General features: G+C 42.3%; 1 protein-coding gene across 4 annotated transcripts in view; it reads left to right on the top strand.

Moving 5' to 3' along the window:
- Positions 1–2,050: 2,050 nt before the first annotated feature.
- GABRB2 (gamma-aminobutyric acid type A receptor subunit beta2) overlaps positions 2,051–12,842 on the top strand; it is a 162,219-nt gene continuing 151,427 nt past the window's right edge. For 2 of the 4 annotated variants that reach the window (XM_048319466.1, XM_048319462.1), the window contains exons 1-4: positions 2,712–2,966; positions 3,745–3,974; positions 4,101–4,192; positions 5,083–5,150. In XM_048319466.1, the coding sequence (XP_048175423.1) occupies positions 3,898–3,974; positions 4,101–4,192; positions 5,083–5,150 (237 nt within the window). In that variant the 5' untranslated portion in view covers positions 2,712–2,966; positions 3,745–3,897. The other 2 variants (XM_048319465.1, XM_048319463.1) reach the window with 2 other exon arrangements.

Raw genomic sequence — 12,842 nt, 5'->3', positions numbered from 1 at the left:
ATATTTACAGCAACCCATTTGAAAACCCTTTAGATTTCTTAGTACATGGCCTGGGACATTATTCATGGTGACAGGAAAACAGTGCTGTAGTCAAGGGTTGACAAGATTAACAAGTATGATGTTATTTTATTGCCCATTTCTTTCATAGTATCACACGCTGCTCAGCGAGGACTGTGGGCCATTCTTTTAGAGTATTTCAGTTTTGAGGGGCATTTTTTTCATTCTTGAAAGCTAAGAATGAAAATAATCTGCAACTGCCGTTTAAAATATGACCATCTTTGCTGGCTTCTCTCTGAGATTACAGTACTTGTAGTCTAACTGAGATATTTTTAGAACCAGAAGTACCATATCCAGCTGGGAACCAGGTTGTTTGCCCATTGTAAGACACCCAAAATCTCAGCAATCCTTCAACATGTCACATGAACAGTTCTGCACTTTGCCAATACTGGTGTTCACACCAGTTATTTCCTCTACTTTTCAATCAAACACACAGACACAAGTGAGAAAAATAGGGAAACGATTTCTTTGACAAGTTGCTTAAAATAAATGGGAGATTTTGAAGGTGATAAGAAATTTTAACTGGCAGAGATAGACCACAACCCTGTGGTCAGAGAAAAACTGGTATTGTCAAAAGTGTATAGCAAAGCAAGAACACATTTATGAAAGGAAAAATGTGCCAGCAGTGTTGGTAAGACAATGTTACTGCTATAGACCCATTTAGAGAGCAGTGCATTTACAGCTAGCAAAAATAATGAGTTATGCAGATCAACCCAAACATGGCTCAATAGAACCTTTAAATTTCCAAAACCCAAGGATATACATTAATTTTTCACACATAATGCACCATGATATCCACACATACTGAATTTGTTTGAGAGATGTTCAATTCCTTTTTGCTGGAATAGCCAGACTGGGAGTAGGTTTCACTACACATGGGGCAGGGGTACTCTGTGTATAAGATCAGAGAAGAAATGTGAGATATTTTGGCATTGTTTGAATTCTTCTTAAGTTAGTATGTAAATCAAAAATTCCTGTCAGTCCAGCACCAAATATTACCAGCCTTCAGCATCAGCTTAATGTTGATATCCGGTCATATTCAGATGTGGCAAATGACAAATTTCTGTGGTGTAATGGCAATTAATAGCAGAGACTCAGAAACCGTTTAGGAGTGTTGGATGTGGTCCCAAGTTAGCACTTGCAGGTGAATTTCACCGTGCAGGATTAAAGTGTTTTATCTGGAGACCTCCTGGTCTTATCATATGATTGCAGAAAGGGAAAAAAGTGCCTATTATACATCTAAAGTCAAATGATTCACTGCACAGCATATCCACCATCTTCCTTTCAGGGCCGTATTTCAAGAGGTTTGGCAGTGAAGCAGCCTGGCTGTGTGAGAGCAGAAACCTCCGCTGGTGAACAGGGAGAGTGGCTCTGTAACATCAGCTATGGAACAAAAAGCTGAAAAATTGGGTGGGGGCCGTGGGTGTTGCGATTTTAAAAAATGCTTAAACATTCTTTAACTTAATTGTTTGGTTTTTTTCTATTCAATACATAAATGAGAAATTTATCACCCACACACTCTTGTCTGTTTCAGCGGGAAAAGTGTGTTTTCTCACTTTGTGCTATTCCAATTGTTACAAATGGGAAAAAGTAGTGAAAATATGTCTTGACGATTTGCCCCCAGCCCCCCAAAGGATGGCTATTTTGTTTCTGGAAGAAAAAACCGAGAAGCTACTTACTTGAACTCAAAGGCACAGTGTGGCGGTTTAAGGCACTGACAGTGCGGGGAGAGGAGCACGATTTGTTCCCCCCGCTGGAGCAGTGCCGGAGTGGCCGCTGGCAGGACGGGCGGCGGGGAGGTGGGGGAAAGGGAGGGGGGGGGAGAAGGGGGGGGGGAGGTGCCCTGGCCCCGCTCCAGCGGCAGGTGGATGCTGCGGAGCTCGGCGTGGGGCTCCCCGCTCCCGAGCGCTCCCGCCAAGGTAGCTATCGGTCCGTATTAAATGGCTGCCTGCTTTTCGGGGCTGCCGATTGCTTCACGGTTTGGCCGTTTATTTTTTTTAGCAGCTCTGCCGTCTCTCGGGGGCAGCTCACCCCTCTCTCCACCCCGCCGTTTCCCCAGGTGAGGCTTCATCCCACCGCCTCCCTGTCCGCCCCCACCTCAACCCTTCCTCCCCTCGCCCTTCCCGGGGAGCCGCCGCCGCCTCTTCTCTCCGAGCATCCCCCAGGTCCGGCGGCCCTCCTGGCTCTCCTGCTCCCGGGCCAGGGTGCGCCTGGGTGTGGGTTGGGGCCGGCCTGGCCGTGCGAGGCGAATTGCGGCTTTCCCGGGCAGCAGGAGGCGGTGGCCGGCCCGGGGGCGGCGGGGCAGGGTAGGGCAGCAGCTCCGGAGCGCCTCACTCCCGCGCCGGGGACCGCGCTGTGCCAGGGAGCAAACGGCTCTCCAGCCCGCCTCGCTGTCTGTGCAACACCCCCCTTGTCCCTCCCCCACCACCCACCGTTTTTTTTGGTTAGGTTTTTTTTTGTGGTGGTGGTTTTGGTGGGGGTTTTCTTCTGCTCCTCCACTCTCCTGCAGCGAGTTAAATATTTCTTGTGTTAACTGACGCCTAAAGTGTTCCAAATCCCTTCACCGCGCCGCCCGGGCCGGCCGAGGACGTGTGCACGCCCAGATCCGCTCGGTGAAGCAGCACGGTTCCGCGGGGCCGAGCGGGTATGTGCGTGAGGAGGAGGAGGTGTAAAAGGAGCGACGAGCACAAAGCAGATTTGAGAGGAATAATTTAACTCCGGTGTTTGTTATTTTTCAGGGGTTTGTTTTTTCTCTTCTCTCTCTCTCCTTTCTATCTTTTTCTCTGCTCAGGATTTAAATGTCATTCAAAGCATCCCCAGATCAGCTTTCCGCTCGTCTTCTGTTTCTTCCGAGGCATTAATTGGATCACGTGCTGCATTTGAAGAGCTTGGGTGTTTTACCCACTAAGGTAAGTGGGCTTATGCACCTACACCGAGTCTGGATGGTCACTAAAAGCCTTTCAGGGTGGTGTTTTTCTTCCCCTTGGTCCCCCTCCTCCAACTCCGTGGCCAGGTTTCTACCTGAAGAACTCGCAGCCCTGGGTTAAACATCGGTCGATATATGGAAAATGCGCCGGGGGGGAGCGGGGCCGCGGGGGCTCCGCTCCCGCCCCTCAGGCACCAGCCAGTGACCCGTGGGAGCCGGTGGTGGCAGCCGGCGACCCCCTCAGTCCCCAGTGCCTCTGCTCCTGGAATAGCGCCTGGCAATACCGTAAGGAAAGAAACAGCCTAATCCCCTCTTACAAGAAACTATTCGTCATCATATTTTTTTCCTCCGTGAGAAATACTGTAGGCGCCCATCTCCCTCCTCCCCCACCGCCCGCCCCCGTTGCCAGCGCCGGCTCCTTTGCCCGCACCTCTCCTCGCTTCAGGCGGTTCTTTCCAGGGACTAAGAAGTTAAGCTGCCCCCTCTCTCCCCCCACCGGCCCCCATACGTACGCAGTGCATTCGCCTTTTTAACCTATTCTTCCTGCGCCTAATCCGAGTCCGTCCAGCCCCCCCAACCCTTAAACTAGGTTGCAAAGCCGCTGTACCCTGTAACTCCTAAAACTTCTCTTCTTGCTGTAATTTATATTCTATAATAACAAAAAGGACAACAAAAATATATTGGATCCTCCTGTGGATTACTTTTTTTTAAAAAAAGATAATGCATTTCCTTCTTCCCCTTTAATTTTTTTTTTTCCCAAGGAAATTTGCTCCATCTCCAGCAGCAACCACTGCTCCTTTTGATGTTGTGGTACGCCGTGCGCATGCGCTTCACATTAGAATTACTGCACTGGCCAGAATAAGTTGGATCTCTTCTCTTCACTGAAACCCTAAATCATATCAAAAGCTAAAGGGATGCTGAGAGTCCGGAAAAAGGGTTACTTTGGGATTTGGTCATTCCCTTTAATAATAGCTGCGGTGTGTGCACAGAGGTAAGTGATGAAGGTATCTCTTTTCCTTTACTTTGAATTGCAGTGCATACTGCTGCTGAGAGGAATGTACAGCTGGGGGCTGAGAAATCAGAAATAATACAGTATTATTCTTTCTTTTTTCTCTAGTGTCAATGACCCTAGTAACATGTCACTGGTAAAAGAGACGGTGGATAGACTGCTGAAGGGCTATGATATTCGCTTGAGGCCAGATTTTGGAGGTAATTTGACTGCTTTTGAATAAGAGAGGTTGCATATCTGGACCGGGTGCGTTGCAGGGTGGGGGGGAGGTTCGAACGTGTTTTGGGTGCTGTTGCTTTGGCGTGTGTGTGTGTTGCCATTTCCTCTAGCTGATCCAAAGTTAAGCCCGTTTTTTTTCAATTTTCTTAGCACAGGATGCTCTTAATGCGATCACTTAAGTTACTTGTATATTCGTCATCGGTCCCTCATTGTGCGTGTGTGTGTGATAATACCTTACTAACCTGTAATTAAACCCTTGTTTAACTGGTTTCATCGAGATGCAAATCTCTCTTAAGTTCACCCAGCGTTTATTCCTTTCAGCTTTATGTGCCTGTGATCGCACTTACTATTTTTGAGTACAAGATATGCTGTTAACTGATACAAAAATGTCATTTAACCCTCTGCGTGCTCCTACTTCGAACTAGTTTGTTTATTTCGGCTGTGTTCGCTGTGGGTGGCCCTTTCCCCCCATCATTATCCCCCCCATCCCTACCCCGGGCTCGGTGCTCGCCGTCCCCGGGGCGCGGGGCTGAGCGTGTCGAGGCGGGTGGCGGTCACGGAGGCCGGCGCGGAGGAGCGCGGAACTGGGCGCGCCGGTGCACGTGTGTTGTGTTACATAAAGCACCTCCACGGCCGTGGCTGGCGCGGGGTGGCCCGGGTAGTGTATGGTCTCGTGGGCGCGGTGGCACCCTTCTGAGGGGGACTGGGGGGAGGGGGAGAAAGAGGTGGGAAGCGCTTTATGCCTCTTTCCTGACTTTCTGATTATGTTTAAACGTCGTTTTATGTGTACGCTGTGTTCGCCCTGCCAACTCTGGTAAGAATGAGTTAAGTTTTTGGAGATCACATTGCGGACAATCTTGTCGGTTTGCAGGTCCCCCAGTGGCTGTTGGCATGAACATAGACATTGCCAGCATAGATATGGTCTCGGAAGTCAATATGGTGAGTATTTAGGGTTTGGGGCTGGTTGCTCTCGGAGGGGGGTGGCTGTCGCTTCTCCCGCCCCTACCAAGGCGGAGCGGTGCCCGCGGGCGTGCTGGGACCCGGCGCGGCCTCCTGCCTCGGGGAGCCGCCCGGGTGGGGCTGCTCGGGGGTCGGCGGGGGCTCGGGGGCGGCGTTCCCCCTTTGCCGGCGGTGGATCCCGGGGCAGGGGACCGGCGGGACCGATCGGGGCTGCGCGGGGCCGCTCCTGCGGCAGCTCTGGGGGCGCTCCCGCCCGCGCCGCCTTCCCGCGAGCAACGGCGCCCCCTGCCGGCCGCGCGCGCTCACCGCACCCGCCGCTCCGCGCCGCGCTCGCCCCGCGCAGCGGCCGCGCCCCGTGCAGCCACCGCGCCTTTCGCCCCGTTCAGTGCCTTTCCTGGTGTCATTCTTTTGTGCCATGTTAAAAAAAAAAAAAAATCCAAAATTGCCGTTATCTCTTAGCAGTGCACTTTTGATTAAAAACAAAAAAGAGGCTTTTACTTTGGTGTATGTTCAAAACTTACCTTTTTTTTCTAGCCTGACATTATTTTGGATGGTGATAAAAGAGTCGATGATTTTAAAAGTTTAATTTTTCCAAGATGTTTGTTTCTAGTACCTAAATACTTGGAACTGACTGTGCTCAAATACTGAACTTGTTCAGAACATAGTAACTTGACACTTTGTGTGTTTCACTTTCATCACCTGGGAGACTAATGAGGTTTGGAGAAAATTGGACAAGTCTGATTCATACTTTAGAAGAAGCTGTTCTTGACTTAGAAGAAACTTTACTAACATTCACTTTTATTATTTGGAAATGTTTGGGGTAAACTTTTGAAGTTTTTATCTTAATTTGCATGTTAATTGGTTAAGGACACAGAATTTGGCCTAACACTCATAGGGGCTTATACAGGAACAACAAAAGACACTGAAACATAGTAGCACATGATACAAAAGTGATGCAAAATAAACGTGGTTTTGTCAAGTATTTGTGAATGGAAGTTTGTTGTTTGAAGCAAATTTTCCATTATTCTTGAAGGGGTTTCAAGTAAACATCTTTCTAAATATGGATGTGATTTTAGGGCTATTGCTGTAGCTGTAATCATGCATTTGAAAATAGCATCTGGAAAGTTATCAGTTGTCTTAATACCGTTTTACTACTAAAATATTTAGTTCCTCAGTGTCATGCTTGGGTTCTCAGAGATGTTGCACTGAATGAATTGGCAAACATTTGTTCTCAAATTGAATGACTTGTGTGATGTACAGGAGTTTTTTTATAATGTAAAATAAAGCCCTTGGCCTAATTTGAGGATAACATTACCAGTGATTTTACTGTGAGACAGGGAGGTGTTGGTGACAGAGAGCTTGATGCTGTTCTTTTTCAAGATAGCAGGAAACTTGAATAAATTCACCTTCTGAAACATTACTTCTGGAAAATTTCTAAGTGGCTGAAAGCAGCTTCCAAACTTTGTATGAATAAACTTGTTATCTAGTATTCTACCTTCAGTAGCTTTAAGTGCAGAGGAAGAAAAGTGCATTGTATTTTAAACCACTTTCTTTTCATTAAGACATTTTCATTAAGCTGTGGGTAGGAGAAACAGGGAGATAGAGTTATTCCTTTGACAGCCCTGAGCAGTGAGGGAATGATGAGGGTTCCTTGCTGGGACTGCAATCTACCAGGTCAGTGTTATATCCTCTCATCCCTTCAGAATTGGAAGGTTCTCGTGAAAAAATTTTAAAAATACTTGTGAATCTTTTCTTTGTTTCTTTAAATGGTTTCTAGACATTTGGTCTCCAATTAAAGGTGGTAGCGTATCAGAATACGGTGATCTGACACAGCCTAACTATATAAGGGAATATTATTTTTAGTATTCTGTAGTCAGTTTATTGTGTTTCTATAATGAAATGTTTGACCTTTCTGAAAAAGCCTCTTCAGACTATCTGCAGAGAATGTATAGACAACTTTGTCCTACTAATTTGCCTAAACCATTTAAGCTCTGGGCTTATTTTACTCTAAGAAGCCACCTATTTCTTAAACCCAGACAATCATGTTACATAATTTTTTTTCACTTACAGTTTCAAAAGAGATTCCAAACCAAGATTATAATCTGCTTAATTGCAAAATGTAACACTTGATTTTACAATGGTCTGTATAGCAAGTACTAATATATCCTGAATATAGCCTGAAATGAATGAGGAGAGAAACATACAAGGAAACAACAAAATATGTACTATGCAAGGCCTTGGCTTTTTTGCTTGCAAATTCACCAGAATTTGGAGTAGAAACCAGGAGGAATACCATGGAATGCTAGCTGATGCAAAGCCTTCTGAGATAACAAGAGACACAGAAAGAATCTTTTGGATTTGTGGACCTGTTTTTTTCTAAGCGTGGCCTTGCTGTAGCTTTGTTTGTAGTCATGGCAAACACTACTGACTTTAGATAAAGGCAGATGATTGCTTAGAGTCATGTACTAACATTAATGGGATCAAACTTCTGCCTTGGGAGAAAGGCTAAATAATCATAGTTATTCAGCTTGATATAATTTCTTTTAATTTTAATGTTAACTTATTTTAAAATTATGTTTCAGTCTCGATATATTGCATCTACAGTATAAATTTGTGCCACCCTGCAGGCAGAATGTTTATCTCCAGTGTCATGAAGTAAATCATGAGGTTTTCGCTTTGCTGAACAGGATAATTTAGAATTGCTATTATAGAAAGTAAAAGTCTGTTAAGGATGTCCAAGAATATTACTGCTGACTTTGAATTCTTAAAGAGGTGATAACTACTTGCATCATAAAAAACTCAGAATGTATTAGGCTTTACAGGTGAGTTACAATTATTTTTTTTATGCAACAGAGCTGAAACTGTAAGCTGTTTACCTTGGGTAGTCAGAAACTTGAACTAGCATTTATCTGAGTTTACAGAAATGGTTTCAAAGTACTGGTACTTGTGAACATAATTCGTTCCAGCTCTGGGGAATGCACTGAATGCACATGAGAAAAGTGAGAACTTCAAGTATATGTGGTTATCAACAAATGCCATGACTATTGGGACTAATTTCTTTGTATTCCGCAAAGAGAAAATATACAGCAGTTATTTTATGCAATACAGTAATGATTATGGCTAATTCCACTCTCCTCTCTGGACCAGGTCCTGCAATATTGTTGAGTGTATCCTTTATTCTAGTTATGCTATAGATTTTCTTAAGATTTCTCTTATTCAGGTAACAATGGAGAATAAAGATGAAGATCTGTGAAGGCTACTAAAATGGTTTTCCTGGGCTAATGATGTTATGTAAGATTAGCTGTATTGCTGTGAGTCTAATGCAATGTTTTCAAGACAGTTTCCAGGTGTTTCTTCCTGTACTAGAATTTTCTTCTGAGCTTCCTTTTCTTTAATACAAACCATTTGTTGTAAAAATAATATCTTCAGACACTAATCACTTAATAGGATCTTTTTTCTTTTTTCTTTTTTCTTTGCCTTTTCTTCTCAGTTAATTATTGGAGTAGACCCCTTGAAAATGTAGCAATGAAGGCTATTCTCCATTCTGATTTTCTCCCTTTTTCTCCCAACTATTCCCTCATAAGCTCTGTAAAAATTGGTACAGGTTCATTAAGAAGTACAGAAATAAATTTTCTTCCCTAGACACCCCTGAAGATTCTGCATAACATGTTGTGCATTTGATCTATCTGGAGAAGACATGAGGATTTCTATGGAAAATGTTGGTCATGTGTTAGTTTTCAATGTCTTGGCTTATTCCCTATTAAATAGGTCAACATTTCCTTCCTTTTTTTTCTTTTTTTTTCTCCCCTGCCCCCCCCCCCCCCCCCCGGTCTGTGGCTATTCTGGGATTCTAGTACAGAATGTCTTGAAAAGAGAGAGAAATATTCTGTAGCTACAGATTTTACTCAGGAAAGATGTGCTCTTTGAGGTAATGGGTTGTATATGTAATTAAATATAGCTATTCACACTGTGGGTCATTGGGGTCTGCAGAGAGGAATCTGAACTGTTTATTTAATTCTAAGTATTTGCTTGCTTAGTGTGCAGGTTTTGGCACATGGAGTCAGTAGTGTGTATGGAGTTAGAGATGATGGACTGGTTTGTCTTAGTGGGAGCCATTACCGTTGATTGAGAGCATAATCCTTCCATCAAGTGGGAGTTGGAGAAACAAAGGAGCTGTTACCATCTATCAGGGAAAGGTTTACTTCTTAGTGTGTGCCAAGTTTTACATAGCAGAGCCTAATAGCTTCAAAGCTCTAGAAAGGAAAGTTGGAGGTTTTTAATATTGTATTTCACTTCTGTATTTGAGTTATGCCAAAGTTGCACAAAACAGTAAGTATAAGACTCATAGATCAGAATATTCTCAGTCTGAAAATGTGCAGGCATAGCTGTAATTTGCTGGTAGACCTCTGATTTTGAGTTGCTCTTGATAATGGAAACCCACTACCGGTTTTCTTAAAATGTCTCATTTTTCTTGAGGTATTTTCGGTAGGGGGCATTAACAGGGGTTTAGATTATGAAATAGGTTTCGATAATGAAAACAACAGGAGCTGTGTTGCTGCCTCTCAAGCAGCAGCAATTATCTCTATGTGTGTAAAGGAAAGAGGTGGCCTGTGATATAAAGGAATGGGGATTAAGTGGTAAGGAAATAGGGTGGAGCTGTTCCAAACCCCAAAACTTCATGGAAAGGTCCTGATAGAGAAAAATGAAAACAGGAAAAAGTGTCCTATATACATTGGTGTAGAAAGAGGTGAGGAAAAAGGTCATGAAAATGGTTTCTGTCAGCAATATCTTCTTTTGTCAATCCTTTCTAGTTGTTTATGTTGCTGCACATATTCTGTAGAAAGAAAAAGGAGAGAAAGGGCTGAAAATATGTTGAAAATGAAATACTGGAATATTGAGAAGGTGCTGCTTCACTAAATACTTCTGCTGCCAGAAACAGTTAGTTTTATTGTTTTCTCTGTGTCATAAATGCATATGTTTCTTCACATAAAACTGCATTTCTCAGCAGACAGTTTGAATTTGACTCTTGCCAAATTATTGTGCTTATACACTACTGACTCATACTGAAGTGTCTAGAAGAGACTTCTGTGAATGCAGAGCAGGTGATGTGTATCTTAGAAGTGAGAATTCATTTTTACTGAAAACCTTGTTTCACCTTTTCCTTCAGTTACTGTCTGGAATAACATCACAAGATATTTTTGAACTGAACTAAATGTCTACTACATGTCTCTAATTCAGGCATTTTCCTTTCTTAGCTTAAAGGTTTGTAAAAATAAATAAAAGCTCCTATGTCCAAATAAAATATTTATTCTCGAGAACCAAAGAGAGTCTTCCTATGGTATTCCTCATGTGGACTGAAGTTTTCATGCTGGTTTTGCTAGACTATATGTAGCCACAGCATGAAAAGATTCATCTAGCACATATATGCAGGAATATAGCAAATTTGTAACTACTTTTATAAGATAGTTATGTATATTTACGTATATTATGTATATCTATGTTATATATCTCTAGAAGCATGATGTAATTCTCATTTTTCTTTAAGGTCAATATAAATGGTTTGTTAATTGGATTGCACTTTTAGTGTGATACAGTATTAAAAGAATTTAATCAGTAGAAAAATCTTCTTGTTTGGTTGGTGGTGGTGATTTTTCAAAGTGATTGCTCCCTTCTGCAGACCAGGGGACGGTTGCTAGTAATTTAAAGAGATTGCCCTGGAGGTGATTTGTACTACTGAATTAATAATTATTGTCTTCTTTTTTTGTTGTTTTTTCCTTTAAGAAAGCCTTAATCTCTAAATATTGAAGTGTTTTGGCTCTTGTCACAGAAGAAAAGATAAATTTATCTTTAATATATTTTATGGGCAGTGTCTTGGGAATGAACATCAAGTGTACTTGTTAGCTCGTGCTAGAGGCTGCTTTATTTCATAACTTCTCTATTGAAAATCACATAAAATCTTTATAGATGAGCCGTGTAGTAGTATAAAAGATTTTTATTTTGTACTCTACAAACTCGTTACAAGTTTAAGCTGTGGTTGTATTTGTGCTCCTTAGTGACTCTAAAGTCAGTGCATCATGACTAAATCCTTATTATTCCTCCCTCCCTTTTTTATCCTCATACATCATGCAACCCTCTACAAGGTTTATAATAGAACCTTTAGTATTTAATCATGTTGAAGTACAGTGTTGTATAGTAATATTTCTTTTTTTCCAGAAGTAGTCCAGATTCCTAGTAGACTTTTAGTGGTTAATACTGTAGTTGTCTGCTAGCGCTTGTATGAATTAAGTAAGCAAGGTTCAGTCCCCTCATTTCAAAGGATGGTGCTCATCCACAAGGTAATTTTTGTAATGCCCCTTTTAAGACACAGAAGATGGCATCATTTGTCTTTAGAGAGGATAACTTCAGAAATAGTCAAATGTCTGAGTTATTAAAACTGAAAAATTTGCTGTTATAAGTGGATGCAATCTGTCTGTACCTGTGTATAGTTACAAATTAATTGTAGGCATTGACAAAAGTTGTCAGTTGTGGGTTGCAAAAAGAAAACCAGGGCAGAATCAGCCTTTGTACTCTACTGTGATTACTCTAAATATGCTTCTACAGGGATTCCTGCCCTGCTTCCATTTCTTGACAGAGATGCTCTGTACAGTGGATGGATAACAGCCAGGACAGCACAAGCCCTGGAGGAATAGTGATGTAGGGCCATATTTACAGTTTCAGTCTTGCCTGTCTGAAGGCCATGTTGTGAAGTAGCATTTCTCTCACTTCATAGCTTTTCCCTACAAAAACCTTTGCATGCAAATTCTCTGGCTAAGTACTTTGAAATTAGCTGACCAATGCAAAGATCCTCCCAAGACTTGGAATCACACCAACTGCATATAACATTTTTGTATAAGTTTTGCAAATAAGGGTGTAATTAATTCCCAATAAAAACTAGAAGTTCTGTTCAAAATCAGAAGACATTTAATATTCAGGAAATTGACATGTATGCAACTGACTACAGAATATGTAGATCATATTCAATGTAGTTTATCACAGGCCAGACAAAGCACTGAGAGTGTAAGCTCTTCCTCTGTCCCCAGACTTAAAAGAACAAGGGAACTGTGCTTTTCTGTCTATCTTGAGCTTCTTTTTGCATATCTCCATCAAAGCTAAAGCCTATTAATTTTTATTCTGTAAATACTGACAGAGGGATTCATTTGTTAGTTTTCAAGTAATAAGAATTTAACTGTGTGGGGAGGAAAGCAACCCTTCTGAGAGATGTATTTTGCAATTCAAATGTGTGCTGTTATAGTAGATACGTCACTTCTGAGTATTTCCATTGATTTTTCCTATATACAAACCACTGTTTCTTTGTGATTGTGCTGAAAAACAAACTCAGCTTTATAAATTTTGAACAAGTAGAAGAAATTTACAGAAAGCTTGGCCTTGGACAGGAGCAGTATATTAAATTATCCTAATGAATGCATTACTCAAAAAATTCAGCTATTTGAAGTGGCAAGTCCTTGTTCCACTGTCTGCTTTCTGGACTGTTTCTTCTTTCTTTTCTTCTTTAATGAACAGGCATTTCTATTAACTGAACAACTCTGCGACAGTGTATTAAACCCCAGAATTTTCCTTCGCAATTGGGTGTCCTTATTACTGCTCTTGAATTTCTCTTTCCTGTGGCCATGG

The sequence above is a fragment of the Corvus hawaiiensis genome, chromosome 15, assembly GCF_020740725.1.
Source record: "Corvus hawaiiensis isolate bCorHaw1 chromosome 15, bCorHaw1.pri.cur, whole genome shotgun sequence".
Taxonomy (NCBI): Eukaryota; Metazoa; Chordata; class Aves; order Passeriformes; family Corvidae; genus Corvus; species Corvus hawaiiensis.
The sequence above is the reverse complement of the archived record's forward strand: the minus strand, read 5'-3'. Positions and strand labels throughout refer to the sequence as shown.